General features: G+C 36.2%; 1 protein-coding gene across 3 annotated transcripts in view; it reads right to left on the reverse strand.

Moving 5' to 3' along the window:
* The window catches only part of ITFG1 (integrin alpha FG-GAP repeat containing 1), a 367923-nt gene that overhangs the window by 134121 nt on the left and 218423 nt on the right, over positions 1–15379 (reverse strand). For all 3 annotated transcript variants that reach the window (XM_040497933.1, XM_040497934.1, XM_040497935.1), the window contains 2 exons: positions 11998–12148; positions 9128–9236 (listed from right to left, as the gene is read on the reverse strand). In XM_040497933.1, the coding sequence (XP_040353867.1) occupies positions 9128–9236; positions 11998–12148 (260 nt within the window). The remainder of the gene's footprint in view (positions 1–9127; positions 9237–11997; positions 12149–15379) is intronic.

A 15379-nucleotide genomic window follows, 5' to 3' on the forward strand; every position in this document is an offset into this window, starting at 1 on the left:
TTCTTCTAGACAGTGTTCTAAATAATTTTAGAGTGTTGCCAAAAAAAAGAAACCTCTGAAACCACTTGGTGAAATGACACAAAAGGCTCAGGAAAGCAGCTGTGCCTCCCTGTAACTCCCCTTCTTTTCTTCCCACTGGAAAGCACAACTCTGTTCAGACTCAAAGAATCTGATGATCTCCCAGGTTGAGGACAGAGGAATGAGTAAGTCAGAGACTCTTACAGTGTCCCTTGCTAGTGATTCTCACAGAGGTGGGTGCAGTTCACCACCAATGCATCACTTGTGCTATGTTATTTGAGGACCCTGAAGACACCATCTTGTTCAAAATATTTGTTCCACTTCAGGTGCCTGCTCCCAGCTTTAGAGCCCCAAGGAACTCCTGCATGGGGAGAGGAGAAAGGGAGTAGTGGCAATCGTCTGCTGGCCAGAATTGTATGTGACACATGTGCTTTTCCTACCATATTACCTACTGACACTAATTCTTTCTAGAAATATAGGCAAAGGCATAGAAAAGTTATCAGACACAAGAAGAAAAACAACAGCTTAAGAGAAGGAAAGCCAAAGTGAGAAATCATGTAAATGATCATATACATGATATAAATGATCCCTACCTAAGCAAGGAAAAGGAGAGAATTCAAAGATTACCATACTATCTGCAAGAAGTAAACAGCACAATGTTTATAAAATTCTATATTAACAAAATTAGTGTTGATATGTAAAAGCAAGAGAAAAAATATTTTAAGACATAATAGTACTCAGAAAATATATTAACCTATGTACAACTTTCTGAAAATCATCCGAGGAAGTACTCTATCAAAAGAGATAGGAATTCATGGGGTGCCTGGGTGGCTCAGTTGGTTGAGCGTCCGACTTTAGTTAAGGTCATGATCTCACGGTTCATGAGTTCGAGCCCTGCGTTGGGCTCTGTGCTGACAGCTAGGAGCCTGGAGCCTGCTTCAGATTCTGTGTCTCCCTCTCTCTGCCCCTTCCCCGCTCATGCTCTGTCTCTCAAAGATAAATAAACATTAAAAAAAAAAAAAAAAAAAAAAGAGGAATTCAAAAAAAGTAAGGGCAAGGGGTGGCATATAAGTAAAATGGTAGCAATAAAGCTGGTAAAACTTGTTAAGTTTAAATAATCATTGATAACATGGTTTTGAATTATTAAGAAAAATTTGCAAAACAGAAGGCACAAAATTAAAACTGAATTAATCACCAGAAAAATACTTCCATATTATTTCAACAGAATCTTGAAACAAGCAGGGAAGTAAAACCTTTCTAAATGTGTCATCTCACTTGGGAAGTAAAAGTAAACACACTGTTACAATTATAAAAGTGTGAGGGAAACAGGGTCAGATATTTGTTAGAAATTGGAGTTAAGTCCTGGTAGCACTGAATTAGAATGCAGAACTTCCCAGTGCAGCTGACAAAAGAGGAAAAAGAGCTAGGAATCAATTCTGATTCAAGGGAGTTTTACCTTTCTCTTGCCAATTTCTTGAATGTCCTTAACTGAAAAACAGTGACTTTTAGCACAGGCTAGTTTGAACATTAGAGTAACAGTACAATTTTAGAGCAAAATCAATGGTGGACATTGTAGACGGCTTTGAAAGGATAATTATATACTAGTAAGTGTCTGACTTAAGGCCAAAAACTAATAATCAAAGGAAAGAGTGGAAGGGCATTCCAAAACAACTAGAAGGTTATTTTTCCCAAATGATTGCTTCAAATTGGTACCTCATTTCCCATGACCTTTTTGTAAAGTATGTTATTAATATTTATGTTAATATCTTTCATGTAAAGTTACCTTGTTTTCTAAAACTAAAACCTCCTGCACCAACTTGGCTCTGGGTCTGAGCTTGGAGATGTGTGGAGAAAACTTTCTTCAGGATACTGTTAATTAGATGCCAGTGCTATCCAGTGGTCCCCCCATCCCGACTCAGGCTAGGAAGTCACAGGCCACAGATTCTCAAGAGACTTTTAGGTATTTAAACTGTTTACATGGAATTTTTCAAATTATACAAAATTAGAAATATACGAAGGACCCCAATCACACTTCACACAAGTTCAGTGGTCAACAACACATAGCCAATCTTGTTAAATCTACCCTCCATTTCCTACTTCCCTGGATTACTTTAAAGAAACACCTCAACCATGTCATTCCATTTTCATGTAGTTTCATTATTTAATTGTTTAAATAAGTTTACTTTTTCCTGAGCAGTACCATCATGTATTCATGTATTATGTTACTGTATTTGTGGTCTACTCTAAAGATAAAAACTGCAAAGATTTCATCAGGACTAATTGTTTTGTTATTCAACAGATATTTCTCCAGGGCCTGCTATACATCAGACATTAGTATCAACAGAAGTAAACTATGCACATTCGACTTCATACAGAATAAATATTCTGGCAACTATATTGACTCATAAAAGAAGTGTGTGTTCCTTCATGAGGAGGTGAGCTTTACTGCAAGGCATTCAAGCAGATGCTGGCTGAGGTGTTGCGTTAGGGCAGACTTGGGCAAGATGCCTTCTAAGGCCTTTCCCATATCTAAGATTCTGATTGTTCTGTAATTTCTAAAAATGTAAATAAATACAAAGGAAGGACTGAAGATCCTACATTATATGTATGTATTTTCCACATGGACAATTTCCAAATGATCAATATAAAAAAAAAATGTGAGACCGGTTTTTGCTTCATATGAGAAACTGCCTCCTTTCTTTAGCATTATTATTATCATTATTATTTTATTATCATTATTATTATTATGAGTAGGGATCTGGATCCCTTATCACTGTAGGAAAATCTTATGCTCTGATTTAACTTTATTTCACTGACAACCTCTGCTCTAGGAAAGAGTCTACAGGCATCAGCAAGGGAAGCAACAGCATCACATGCCCTCACACTAACTCAGATTTGCGAGTATATCACAAAAACTGAATCATATTTTTTCAAGAGCACAAAACAAGTAATTTTTAGTAGAAAAGTAGTTTTAAGGCTTGAATAAAACAACCTGCTGAATGCAAGGGTGAACTTGATTTGTCCTAACCATATACAAATTAATACCCCTTTCACTGGAATTTTTCCTTACTACTCAATGAGTAACATCTATTGTAGAAACCATTAATTTTCAATCCATACAGACACACAAAAACACTTCAGATTCAGATGAACTAAGCAATAAATCTGTGGTTTTTTTGGAAACTTTAAACTTGAGAAAATAGTTTCTTCAAAGTACACTGGTAAAACTCAAATCAAGGACACATATAGTACAGCTATCTCATTACACAGAAAAAAAAAAGAGAATTATTACTGTGAGTTTCAATATAAATTTTTGAGACAAATAACATTTATTCTAGGTTGGAATAAAAAGATGATTTTCACAGCATCCCATTAAGGTCATGAGAGAGAACCTCTCTCTTACTCACTGCATGATGTTTTTTCTGTACATTTTTCGTTTATAAGCCTGGGAAATTAAGTATTTCTAGTCACAGAGAATCCTAAAAAGATAGGTAGGGCAGAGTAACTAGCTCACTAAGATTAAATATTCTCTTTTCAAGAAATGAACTATTGACTAGCTATAGCTCTGACATCAGAGAACAGGTAAAGGTGCAAATATGTCCTTGAAATGGAGTTTCATCTTTTGGTAGAATGCTTCCTGGAGACAGAACATGGGCCTGAGGCATCACGCATTAGGCCCTAGCACCATTGGGTACTAGGGGGAATACTTTTATTGTCTTAAAAAATTTTTTTTCCACGTTTATTTATTTTTGAGAGAGAGAGAGAGAGAGAGTGAGAGAGCGCACTTGAGTGGGGAAGGAGCAGAGAGAGGGGAAGACACAGAATTCAAAGCATCTCTAGGCTCTGAGCTGTCAGCACAGAGCCCATTGCAAACCCACAAGCTGTGAGATCATGACCTGAGCCAAAGTTGGACGCTTAACCAACTGAGCCACCCAGTTGTCCCTCTGAGCCACTCAGGTGCCCCAAGAGGGTATACTTTTATGTTATGTTATGTTAATTTTATTTTTAATATTTTTTAAATTTACATCCAAATTAGTTAGCATATAGTATAACAAGAATCTCAGGAGTAGATTCCTTAATGCCCCTTACCCATTTAGCCCATCCAACATCCCACAACCCCTCCAGTAACCCTCTGTTTGTTCTCCATATTTAAGAGTCTCTTATGTTTTGTCCCCCTCCCTATTTTTATATTATTTTTGTTCCCTTTCCCTTATGTTCATCTGTTCTGTGTCTTAAAGTCCTCATATGAGTGAAGTCATATGATATTTGTCTTTCTCTAATTTTGCTTAGCATAATACCCTTTAGTTCATCCACATAGTTGCAAATAGCAAGATTTCATTCTTTTTGATTGCTGAGTAATACTCCATCGTATATATATACAATACATCTTCCTTATCCATTCATCCATCGATGGACATTTGGGCTCTTTCCATACTTTGGCTATTGCTGATAGTGCTGCTATAAACACTGAGGTGCATGTGCCCCTTCAAAACAGCATACCTATATCCCTTGGATAAATAACTGGTAGTGCAATTGCTGGGTCATAGGGTAGTTCTTTAATTTTTTGAGGAACCTCCATACTGTTTTCCAGAGTGGCTGCACCAGTTTGCATTCCCACCAGCAATGCAAAGGAGATCCTCTTTCTCCACATCCTTGCCAACATCTGTTGTTGCCTGAGTTGTTAATGTTAGCCATTCTGACAGGTGTCAGGTGGTATCTCATTGTGGTTCTAATTTGTATTTCACTGATGATGAGTAATGTTGAGCATTTTTTCATGTGCCAGTTGGCCATCTGGATGTCTTCTTTGGAGAAGTGTCTATTCATGCCTTTTGCCCATTTCTTCACTGGATTATTTGTTTTTTGGGTGTGGAGTTTGGTAATTTCTTTATAGATTTTTGGATACTAACCCTTTATCTGGTATGTTGTTTGCAAATATCTTCTCCCATTCTTCCGGTTGCCTTTTAGTTTTGCTGCTTGTTTCCTTCTCTGTGCAGAAGCTTTTTAGTTTGATGAGGTCCCAGTAGTTCGTTTTTGTTTTTGTTTCCCTTGCCTCTGGAGATGTGTTGAGTAAGAAGTTGCTGTGGCCAAGATCAAAGAGGTTTTTGCCTGCTTTCTCCTTGAGGATTTTGATGGCTTCCTGTCTTCTGTTTAGGTCTTTCATCCATTTTGAGTTTATTTTTGTGTATGGTGTAAGAAAGTGGTCCAGGTTCATTCTTCTGCATGTTGCTGTCCAGTTTTCCCAGCACCACTTCTGAAGAGACTGTCTTTATTCCATTGGATATTCTTTCCTGCTTTGTCAAAGATTAGTTGGCCATATGTTTGTGGGTCCATTTCTGGGTTCTCTATTCTGTTCCATTGATCTGAGTGTCTGTTTTTGTGCCAAGAGGGAATACTTTTAAATTCAGATAGCCAGGGACGTCTGGGTGGCTCAAGATGGTAAAATGTCCAACTCTAAGTTTTGGCTCAGATTATGATCTCATGGTTTGTGAGTTCAGGCTCTGCATCCGGCTCTTCATTGACAATTTGGAGCCTGCTTGGGATTCTCTCTCTCATCCTCTCTCTTCCCCTCCCCTATTCGTACTTTCTCTCTCTCAAAAAAAAAAAATTAAAAAAATAATTCAGATAGCCAATTCATGCCTTGAAAAGTAGCTGGCCAATTGTTTAACATAAATTTCCTAAATGCCTCCTATAAGCCAGGCCCTGTGTAAGGCACTGGGGAATCAAAGAGAAATAAGACATAGATACTACTTTCAACTTGTTTCGACTACCATAGCATACTATGAGAAAAAGATGGTAAGCAAGTGACCTAAATAAATTTAGATTTCAGAGTGCTTCTCAAATAGCCTGGAATAGATGGGAGTTGGGGGTGGAGAGGAGATTATGTTATATTAAAATAAATGGGGGGGGGCGCCTGGGTGGCTCAGTCGGTTAAGCGTCCGACTTCAGCTCAGGTCACGATCTCACGGTCCGCAAGTTCAAGCCCTGCGTCGGGCTCTGGGCTGATGGCTCAGAGCCTGAAGCCTGCTTCCGATTCTGTGTCTCCCTCTCTCTGCCCCTCCCCCATTCATGCTCTGTCTCTCTCTGTCTCAAAAATAAATAAACGTTAAAAAAATTAAAAAAAAATAAAATAAATGGGGACTAGGAGTATGCTGTCATTGACAAATGATAATTCTAGGGCACAGAACAGGTATTTTAAGATGTATGCTTTTGTTGAATCTCCCCTTGGCAACCAGAGTCTGCATTAGTTGATGGCTGTACTAGACTTAGTTATGTATCTGTAGGGGACCAAATTCTAAACTCTTACTTTAACAGTGCTTGTTTCAATTTAATTGATTGAAAACATATACATTTAGTGTCAGCAAAAATTTTAAGGATTCCTTGCCTTTTTATCTAGAGGATTAAAGTTGAAGGAAAATCGCTGAAAAAAAAACACTTTAAACTATGTAAGTTAATAACATGACAACATACAACATAATTTAAATTTTTTTAGCTCTAAGATAGCCAAATAATATTCCCTTCAAAATGGCAAATGAGAGCATACAGTCACATGGATAAAAAGTATAGAAATGGGTAGACTCATATATCCATATTCTGAGACTGCAGTAGTAATGAAGATGGGAGTCACTCTTAGTTTATTCAAATAAGAATGAATTTGCTGATTAAAAAGGAAAATTATATTTTCTGTCATTTTCATTTCTCAAATTTCCCAGTATTCATTCATTATTCTGTTGCTTTTCTGTGTTCAGCTACTTATGCCCATTTTAAAACTGTAATAAATATTTATATGAAGTATGTGTCACTTCATTAACAAATGACTGCTCTTGATGGCTATCTTAGTGTTGACTATAATAGTAACACAAAAACAGTAATTTCCAATAGCAATTCATGATAAAACTCTCAGAAAACTAGAAATAGGGTAAACTTCCTTAACACAATAGAGAGCATCTATAAAACCCAATAGCTAATAATATCATAATTAATGGTGAAAGAAGGAATGCTTTCCCCCAAGATCAGAAGCAAGGCAAGGATGTCCACTCCCACCAATCTTTTCAACATAGTAATGGAAATTTTAACCAGGAAAAGAAAAACAAAAAGGCATAGATTGGAAAGAATAAATAGAACTGTCTTTCTCTGGGGTGCCTGGATGGCTCAGTTGGCTAAGCATCCAACTTCGGCTCACATGATGATCTTGTGGTTTATGAGTTTGAGCCCCAGGTTAGGCTCTGTGCTGACAGCTCAGAGCCTGGAACCTGCATCCAATTCTGTGTTTCCCTCTCTCTGCCCCTCCCCTGCTTGCATCTGTCTCTCTGTCTCAAAAAATAAACACTAAAAAAAAAAAAAAAAAAAAAAAAAAGACTCTCTTTGTAGATAACATAATTGTCTATGTAGAAAATCCTATTGAATCTTAAAAAAACCTCCTAGAGTCAATAAAGAAGTTGAGCAAGATTGCAGTATACAAGATTAACACACAAAAAAATCAATTGTATTTCTAATTACTAAAAACAAACATGTGGAAACCAAACTTAAAAACACAACATTTATAATCACCTAAAAAATGTAAAAGATCTCTGGTGAACATACGTGTCAGCTGGAGGAGATGGTTAGCATGGTTGGGAACAGGTAACAATGAACAAATAAATAAATATACAGAGGAAAGTGGGAGCCGGGTTTCTCACTGCTAGAGAAGATATATACAGACAGAAAAGATTAGAAAGAAGTCTTGACATGCTGTGTTGGATCAGAAATGGAAGTAATGGCATAAGTTCATGGTTTTATAGTAAGTGAAGGTGATGTATACACATATATACATACACACATATAGTTATAGATATGTATATTTGTGTGTTGAGTATATAAAGCCATATCTGTATTTCCTGCTCTGTCCATTTAGAGAAGCTAGAAGAAATGACAACTCAGAAACAACCAGCACACTGAAAATTTAGAACATGGCTTTTAAATACCATCTTTTACAAAAGGAAATGGGGATCCTTGGGGAGAGAGAAGATTCTAGACTTAGGGCAAGGGAAGAATAAGATGAGTCTGGAATATCTGTCTATCTCAGAGAACATGTAAAATAAAAATTTTTTTTTTCAACGTTTATTTATTTTTGGGACAGAGAGAGACAGAGCATGAACGGGGGAGGGGCAGAGAGAGAGGGAGACACAGAATCGGAAACAGGCTCCAGGCTCTGAGCCATCAGCCCAGAGCCTGACGCGGGGCTCGAACTCAGGGACCGCGAGATCGTGACCTGGCTGAAGTCGGACACCCAACCGACTGCGCCACCCAGGCGCCCCAGAGAACATGTAAAATAGATATAGGAGCCAGCCTGAAGGAGCTCCTACTGCTTCTACTGGGAATACTTTGAACATTAAAGGAAATGATTTTATTTATTGAATGTAATATGAATACATAGATCTATACTGATAAATAAATACATAAACACATGGGAGAGAAGCAAAAGATCTTCCTTATAGTAGAATGCCAAGTATAAATGTGGAAAGAATGTTGGAAATAGAGAATTACTCTTTGACAACTATCTTAGAGAAGGCAATCACAAAGAGGGAAAAGAGTGAATTTAAGGTGGAGAGTCCTGGTGGTCACTAAGATGATCAGAAGCTCAAGGTAAACATTTTGGTGGTGAGATAGACCAACATCATGTGCTTCCTGATATAATGCACTGAGAAATGCACAGCACTGGTTATGCAATTCTATGCAGTGGAATTTCTGCAAAGAATGTATGACCTGAGTGGAAAGAAAAGAAACAGGGTTATGGTACAGAAGAAGGCCTATATTCTTTAAAACTGATAAGGACCTAAAAAAGTAATTATTCCATATTGAAGAAGTCTGCAAAGATGTGACAATTAAAGAGGAATTCCTTTATAGAATCCTGAAACAGAAAAAAAAATCATTGTTATGACAACTGGAAAAATTTGAAGAGTCTGTGTATAGGATGGTAGTGTTGTAACAAAGTTGATTTCCTGATTTGGAGAGTTGTATGTATAACACACATAGGGGTGTGTCCTTATTCTTTGGAAAATTTGAGTTGACAGACAGAATACAAAAATAAATGTTAATAATTAATAATAAAACATATGAAACAAATACTCACCAATGACTTTAACAAAATAAGCATCTGCTTCAAAGTTATTTTTTAGTGTATGGATGGAAAAATCATTCTTTGTATATCCTTTACTTAGTACTACAATGTCCAAGATTCCCTGGAAAAAACATAAACAAAAGTCATAAGAACAAACCAGCAGACTGAAAAACTAATGAAAATACATGCATGTTTATCATGTAAGTTTAAACCTTATTTATTCAACTTGATGTTTAAAATAAAAATATTATTAAAAGTATAAAACCTTAGAGAGGGGCAAACCAAGAAACATACTCTTAACTATAGAGGACAAACTGATGGTTACCAGAGGGGAGGTTGGTGGGGTAATGGGGGAAATAGGTGATGGGGATTAAGGAGGGCACTTGTGATGAGCACCAGGTGATATATGGAAGTGCTGAATTACTATAGGGTACATTTGAAATTAATATTATACTCTTTGTTAACTAACTGGAATTTAAATAAAAACTTAAAAAAAGAAAGACCTTGGCACAATACCCTCCAGTTCAATCCACATTGTTGCTAATGGCAAGATTTCATTCCTTCTCATTGCCAAGTAGTATTCCATTGTATATATAAACCACATCTTCTTTATCCATTCATCAGTTGATGGGCATTTGTGCTCTTTCCATATTTGGCTTTTGCTCATTGGGGTCCATGTGCCCCTATGAATCAGTACTCCTGTATTCTTTAGATAAATTCCTAGTAGTGCTATTGCTGGGTTGTAGGGTAATTCTATTTTTAATATTTTGAGGAACCTTCACACTGTTTTCCAGAGTGGCTGCACCAGTTTGCTTTCCCACCAAGAGTGCAAGAGGGTTCCCGTTCCTCGACATCCTTGCCAGCATCTGTTTTTTCCTGAGTTGTTAATTTTAGCCACTCTGACCAGTGTGAGGTGATATCTCGATGTGGTTAAGTAAAATAAGTCAGTCAGAGAAAGCCAGATAACATCTGTTTTCACTCATATGCAGAATTTGAGAAATGTAATAGAAGACCATGGAGGAAGGGAAGGGGAAAAAACTAGTTTCAAACAGAGAGGAAGGCAAACCATAAGAGACTCTTAAATACAGAGAACAAACTGAGGGTTGATTGGTAGGGGGTAGGGGTAGGGGAGAGGGGAAAATGGGTGATGGGCATTGAGGAGGACACTTGTTGGGATGAGCACTTGGTGTTGTATGTAAGTGATGAATCATGGGACTCCACTCCCAAAGCCAAGAGCACATTGTTTACACTGTATGCTAGCTAACTTGACAATAAATTATAAAAAAAAAAAAAAAAAAAAAAAAAAAATCCCCGTGTTAAAAAAACCAAAACAAAACCTTGGAAATAGTAAAATATAAACAAAATGAAAAAAATCTGTAATTTTAATCCCTGGAGATAGCTGTTAACATTTTAGTAAATTTCTTTCTAGTCATATTTGCATGAATTTTTAAAGGCCTATGAAACGGAAGGCCAAATTGTTTTCAACCGTCAGAGAAAGAGAGCACCTTTTTAACTGTCCTGGTAACCATGGCATATTAACATTACTTTTCTGTAAAAAAGAGGGAGGCTTTGCTGATTATACTTGGGGGAAAAGGTGTGCTCATTTAAATTCCATTTCACTATTATTTATTTATTAAACTTTTTCTGAGTATACCTGACACACAATGTTACATTAGTTTCAGGGGTACAACACAGTGACTCAGCCACTGTATACCTTATGTCATGCTTGCCACAAGTGCAGTTCATTCCACTGATTCTTAATCAAACTGATCATTTATCATATTTTTTCATATGTTAGCCACATATGTTTTTTCTGTAAATTCACTATGTTCTGTTTTTCCAGTGGGAGTTTTTGGTGACTTGTATCAGTTTGCATAAACCCTTCTTATATTAATGATATTAGTTATTTGAGTCTTTCATAAATATTTTTTTCCCCAGATTAAAAAACAATTTAAATTTCATTTATGATGTTTTTTATGTGCAAAAATTAAAAATTTATTTGTAGCTAATTCTCTTGAGTTTTTCCCCCTTATGTAGTTATTTAGTTATTTATTTACAAACCAAACTAAACCAAACCAAACCAAACCAAAAATGGGGTTAGGAGACATAAATGTCCTGATGGGCACTGAATTTTTTTTTTTTTAATATAATTTATGGTCAAATTGGCTTGCATACAACACCCAGTGCTCATCCCAACAAGTGCCCTCCTCAACGCCCATCACCCATTTTCCCCTCTCCCCACTCCCCCATGTACCCTCAGTTGGTTCTCTGTATTTAAGACTCTCTTAAAAAGACATGGGATGAATTTTTTAAATAATCACATTATTTTACAAGGATATACTGTGATATATTAACTCTGGAATTTAATACATTTGGTATCAGAATTTATTATTTTTCTGCATGGTAAACTGGCTTTTCAAATTAGACTGGAGGAAACCAGTGCCCTGAGGGCCTTTCATTGTCACCTGGCAACTGCAGACAGAATCATAGGAATCCTTGGCAATAGTTCACAAAGTTAAAAGGGAGTAGTACTTCATTCACTCTTCTGTGATCTTGTACAGGTTTAAGACCCTGTTATCTGTTGGCTGTGCTTTTGTCTACTGGTGCATATACACATTTGCCCGTCTCAGAGCATGATTCTCTAGTGGCTTAATCTAAATAGGCACAAAATGAGATAAAGGCGTTTTCATATTTCACTGTACTGATCAGCTAGCGGTGTCGATAAATTTGTTCCCTGTGCCATCTAACATTAAAAGGGGCTTTCTTTAACTCATTAGCTTTCATTATCTCATCTACATTTTCTGGTCAAACATGGTGAAGTGAAAGTGAGATGAAGTGGATGGCAATTAGACTCCAAACATGCAGGAGACTTCTGAACTCACATCTTCATAAATGTCAAAGAAGGTGGCAACCATGGCATCTCTGATTTGATTTAGGTCCATCAGCTCCCAGTAGACTTTAAACATACGATGTGCCCCTTCACAGCTTGCATTATTACATGGAACATTCTCCAGTAAAAAGGCCTGCTGATTGCTGTAAGATAAAGGAAAGGCATTTAGTTAATATAACACACCATTGCTGTGTCGCATCAGCTGTGCTGTATGTCCTAGAATCAAAGATATGATAAATGGTATATAGTGAAATGATATGAAAAAAGCTCCACATTTTATTATTTTACTGTGTCATAAAAAACTGAAATTGTTGGCTATACTTTGTGAGCCTTTGACAAAAATCCTGAGGCTAATTGGTTGCAAGCCTCTCTCCTCTTATGTGGAGTTTCCAGGTCCATCCCTCTTTCTTCCCTTGCTAATCCATAGCCATTGACCATGTGGTTCCATTTCTGAGTTCCTGGACACTGCCATTATCCCTTCTGATGTGTATAACTCCCCAAATGAATATTTGCATTTTAAATGGAACCACCTGATATCCCCAAGTCTTGTAAAACCCAAAGCAGTGAATCTACAATGATAGAATTTCCACTTCCAGACAGGCAGGTCCTTTCAGACAAAAGAAGCACTGTACTTTGTAAGGTTATGAAATCTTCCCTTTTATATGTGACTCTATAGGCGAAGTGGTTTTGAGCTTAGATTCTGGAGCCAGATTATGTGGATTCAAATTCTGACTGTCATTTAGCTGTTACTAATCTTGAGTAAATTAGTTAATCTCCTGAAGACTCCTATCCTTATTTGTAAACTGAGCAATGAGTACTTATATTAGGGGTGCCTGGGTGGCTCAGTAGGTTAAGCATCTGACTCTTGGTTTCAGGTCAGGTCATGATCTCATGGTTCATGAGACTGAGCCTCATGTCAGACTCTGCTAATAGCATGAAGCCTGCTTGGGATTCTGTCTTTCTCTCCCTCTCTCTCTGCTGCTCCCCTGCTCACACTCTCTCCCTCTCTCTCAAAAATAAATAAACTTTAAAAGAGTCAAGAATTATAAAAAGAGTTGTTATATTATAGGACTGTTATAAAAATAAAATGAAATACTGAATGCAAAATACTTAGAACAATTCTTGTTATCCAGTTAGATCTCAGTGAAAGTGTTTATGTTATCACCATTCTTATTTCTATAGTGCAATACCATGCCATGCAAAAATATTTCCTTTAGAAATAGAAGTAACTTTTGCAGTGTGATTTTATGTGATGGTTCCTATTATAGGCATTTCCCAATGTATATAGTTCTTTACTTCCCTCTACTTATACAAAAAGTAATAGGCTAAAGGTATTAAATTTTACTAGTGCTCAATTTTCTCTAATAGTTATTTTCAATAAAACTAAAAAGATATTTCCTTTTTTCCATATGAAAATACAACTTTGGGTATTAGCCTGAATCTGGACACTTTGGAAAAGAAAAAAAAAATGAGGAAAATTTCTTTCTGTTCAACACAGTAAGGGAACCTATGTACAAAATATTCAATTTGTATACTGTATTAAATATATAATTGACTTCAAATTATTCTAGATAAAAAATTCCAACACAAATAGTTTAGAGTAATTCTTTAACAAAGGAAAAACACCCTCCCAGGTTGTAACAATTACCTGGAAAGCAATGAGGTGACTTTGCTCAAGACCTAACATATAACAGAAGGAATAATCATTTCTTGTCTCCTGTGTAGTAAGTGATTTTTAAATTATAATTTGTAATATTCTCCCCAGGTAATTAATCCATCGTACCTTTTTAGCCATGTAATTTTACTAGATATTTCACGGAAATGAAGACTATTCTATTTTGTTATTAAGGGATCATATTAAAACATGAGGACATGTGATAAAGGTAGCATTTCTACAATCTTCCGTAACCAAAGTATCATACTGGTCAACCTTTTGAGTGACTGTGCTGCACTAAGTTCCTGTTTCAAAGTGAATGCATGGATTTCATTATTATAACTCTGGCTGCAACTTCAAATACACAACATAATCTACAACATTGTACAATTTAAAATGTCATTTTAATTTTTGTTATGAGTTTGTGAAGAGTATAAATGCCATGTACCATGGTTCTTGTCTCAATGCTCACTAACTACCTTGGTTTTGCAGTATTGAACTTGGGGTCTGTAAAATTTCAGTCCTTTAAAGTTTTACTGAACCTACAGGCACAGTCCAACATCTCACTTTTATAAATAAAATTTCATTTAAGCACAGGAAGGAAAAACCTTGATCCATTTGGGTTTGAAATCTATGAGAAGAAATGATCTTGCTTATTTACAGTCTGTCTCTTGATGTGTTCTTGTCAATTACAACACATGTATCTTTTTAAAAACTTTTTTCAAAACTACTACAAAGTTATTGCTAAATTCAAGTAACAGAGACATTTAAAAAACAAAATTCTTCCTTTCTAGGGATAACCAGTGTTACTAATTTGGTATGCATGTTTCCAAACCTTCTAGGAACGTACAAATATGTAAGTATATATATCCTTAAAAAAACCTATTTAGGTTCTACTATACAGATTCTTTATGCAACTGATTTCTTTATGTCCCATAATACAGCATACACAGGGAGAAAGGGATATAGTCTGAATGAGGACTTCTGATATCTATTTTGAAAAGACCCCTCAGAGAAGTTGTACTAGTTTATATCTCCCAGCAGTAGCCCATCAAATTGCCTGTTTTTCCACATGTGCATTCTTTCCAATGGCTACTCCACAATATGGCTAAGCCATCATTCATTCATTTTAACACTCTGCTATTGATAAGTAGTCTTCAATTGTTTTCCGTTACAGCATACCACTCATTCACACACCTATAAATATGTTATTCTCCCTTGGGAATTTGTACATAAATTTCCAAATGATAGTTATGTGGTCAAACAATATGCATATTTTAAATATCCATAGGTTAAGTGAAATGATCCTCTAAAAAATGCACCAATTTGTACTTCTAGTGTATGGGTATATCACTCTTCATATTTTGCCAGTTAGTGTTATTGCTTCCTATGCTTGCCAGGTGGGTAGCTTAAAAATCTCATTCTCCAGATTATAAGAGAAGCTGAGTATTACTTTCATATATATCAGCTATTTGTGCTTCTTCTGGGAACTGGCACTTTAATATATATTTTTTTAATTATTGATTTTTAGGACATCTCTCAATGTTAGGGACCCTAACAACTTACCTGTTATTCTGACATCCTTGTTTGTAATGTAAGGGTAAAAATAGTATATTAATTCAAAAGGTTGTTTTAAGGATTAAATTAAAAAGTACAGAATAAATAGTTCAGTGTAGTACCTGGAACACAGCACAGCACAGATTCAACATATGCTGTTATT

This window comes from Herpailurus yagouaroundi, unplaced genomic scaffold (assembly GCF_014898765.1).
Source record: "Herpailurus yagouaroundi ecotype Mexico unplaced genomic scaffold, PumYag 190, whole genome shotgun sequence".
In the NCBI taxonomy this organism is placed as follows: domain Eukaryota; kingdom Metazoa; phylum Chordata; class Mammalia; order Carnivora; family Felidae; genus Herpailurus; species Herpailurus yagouaroundi.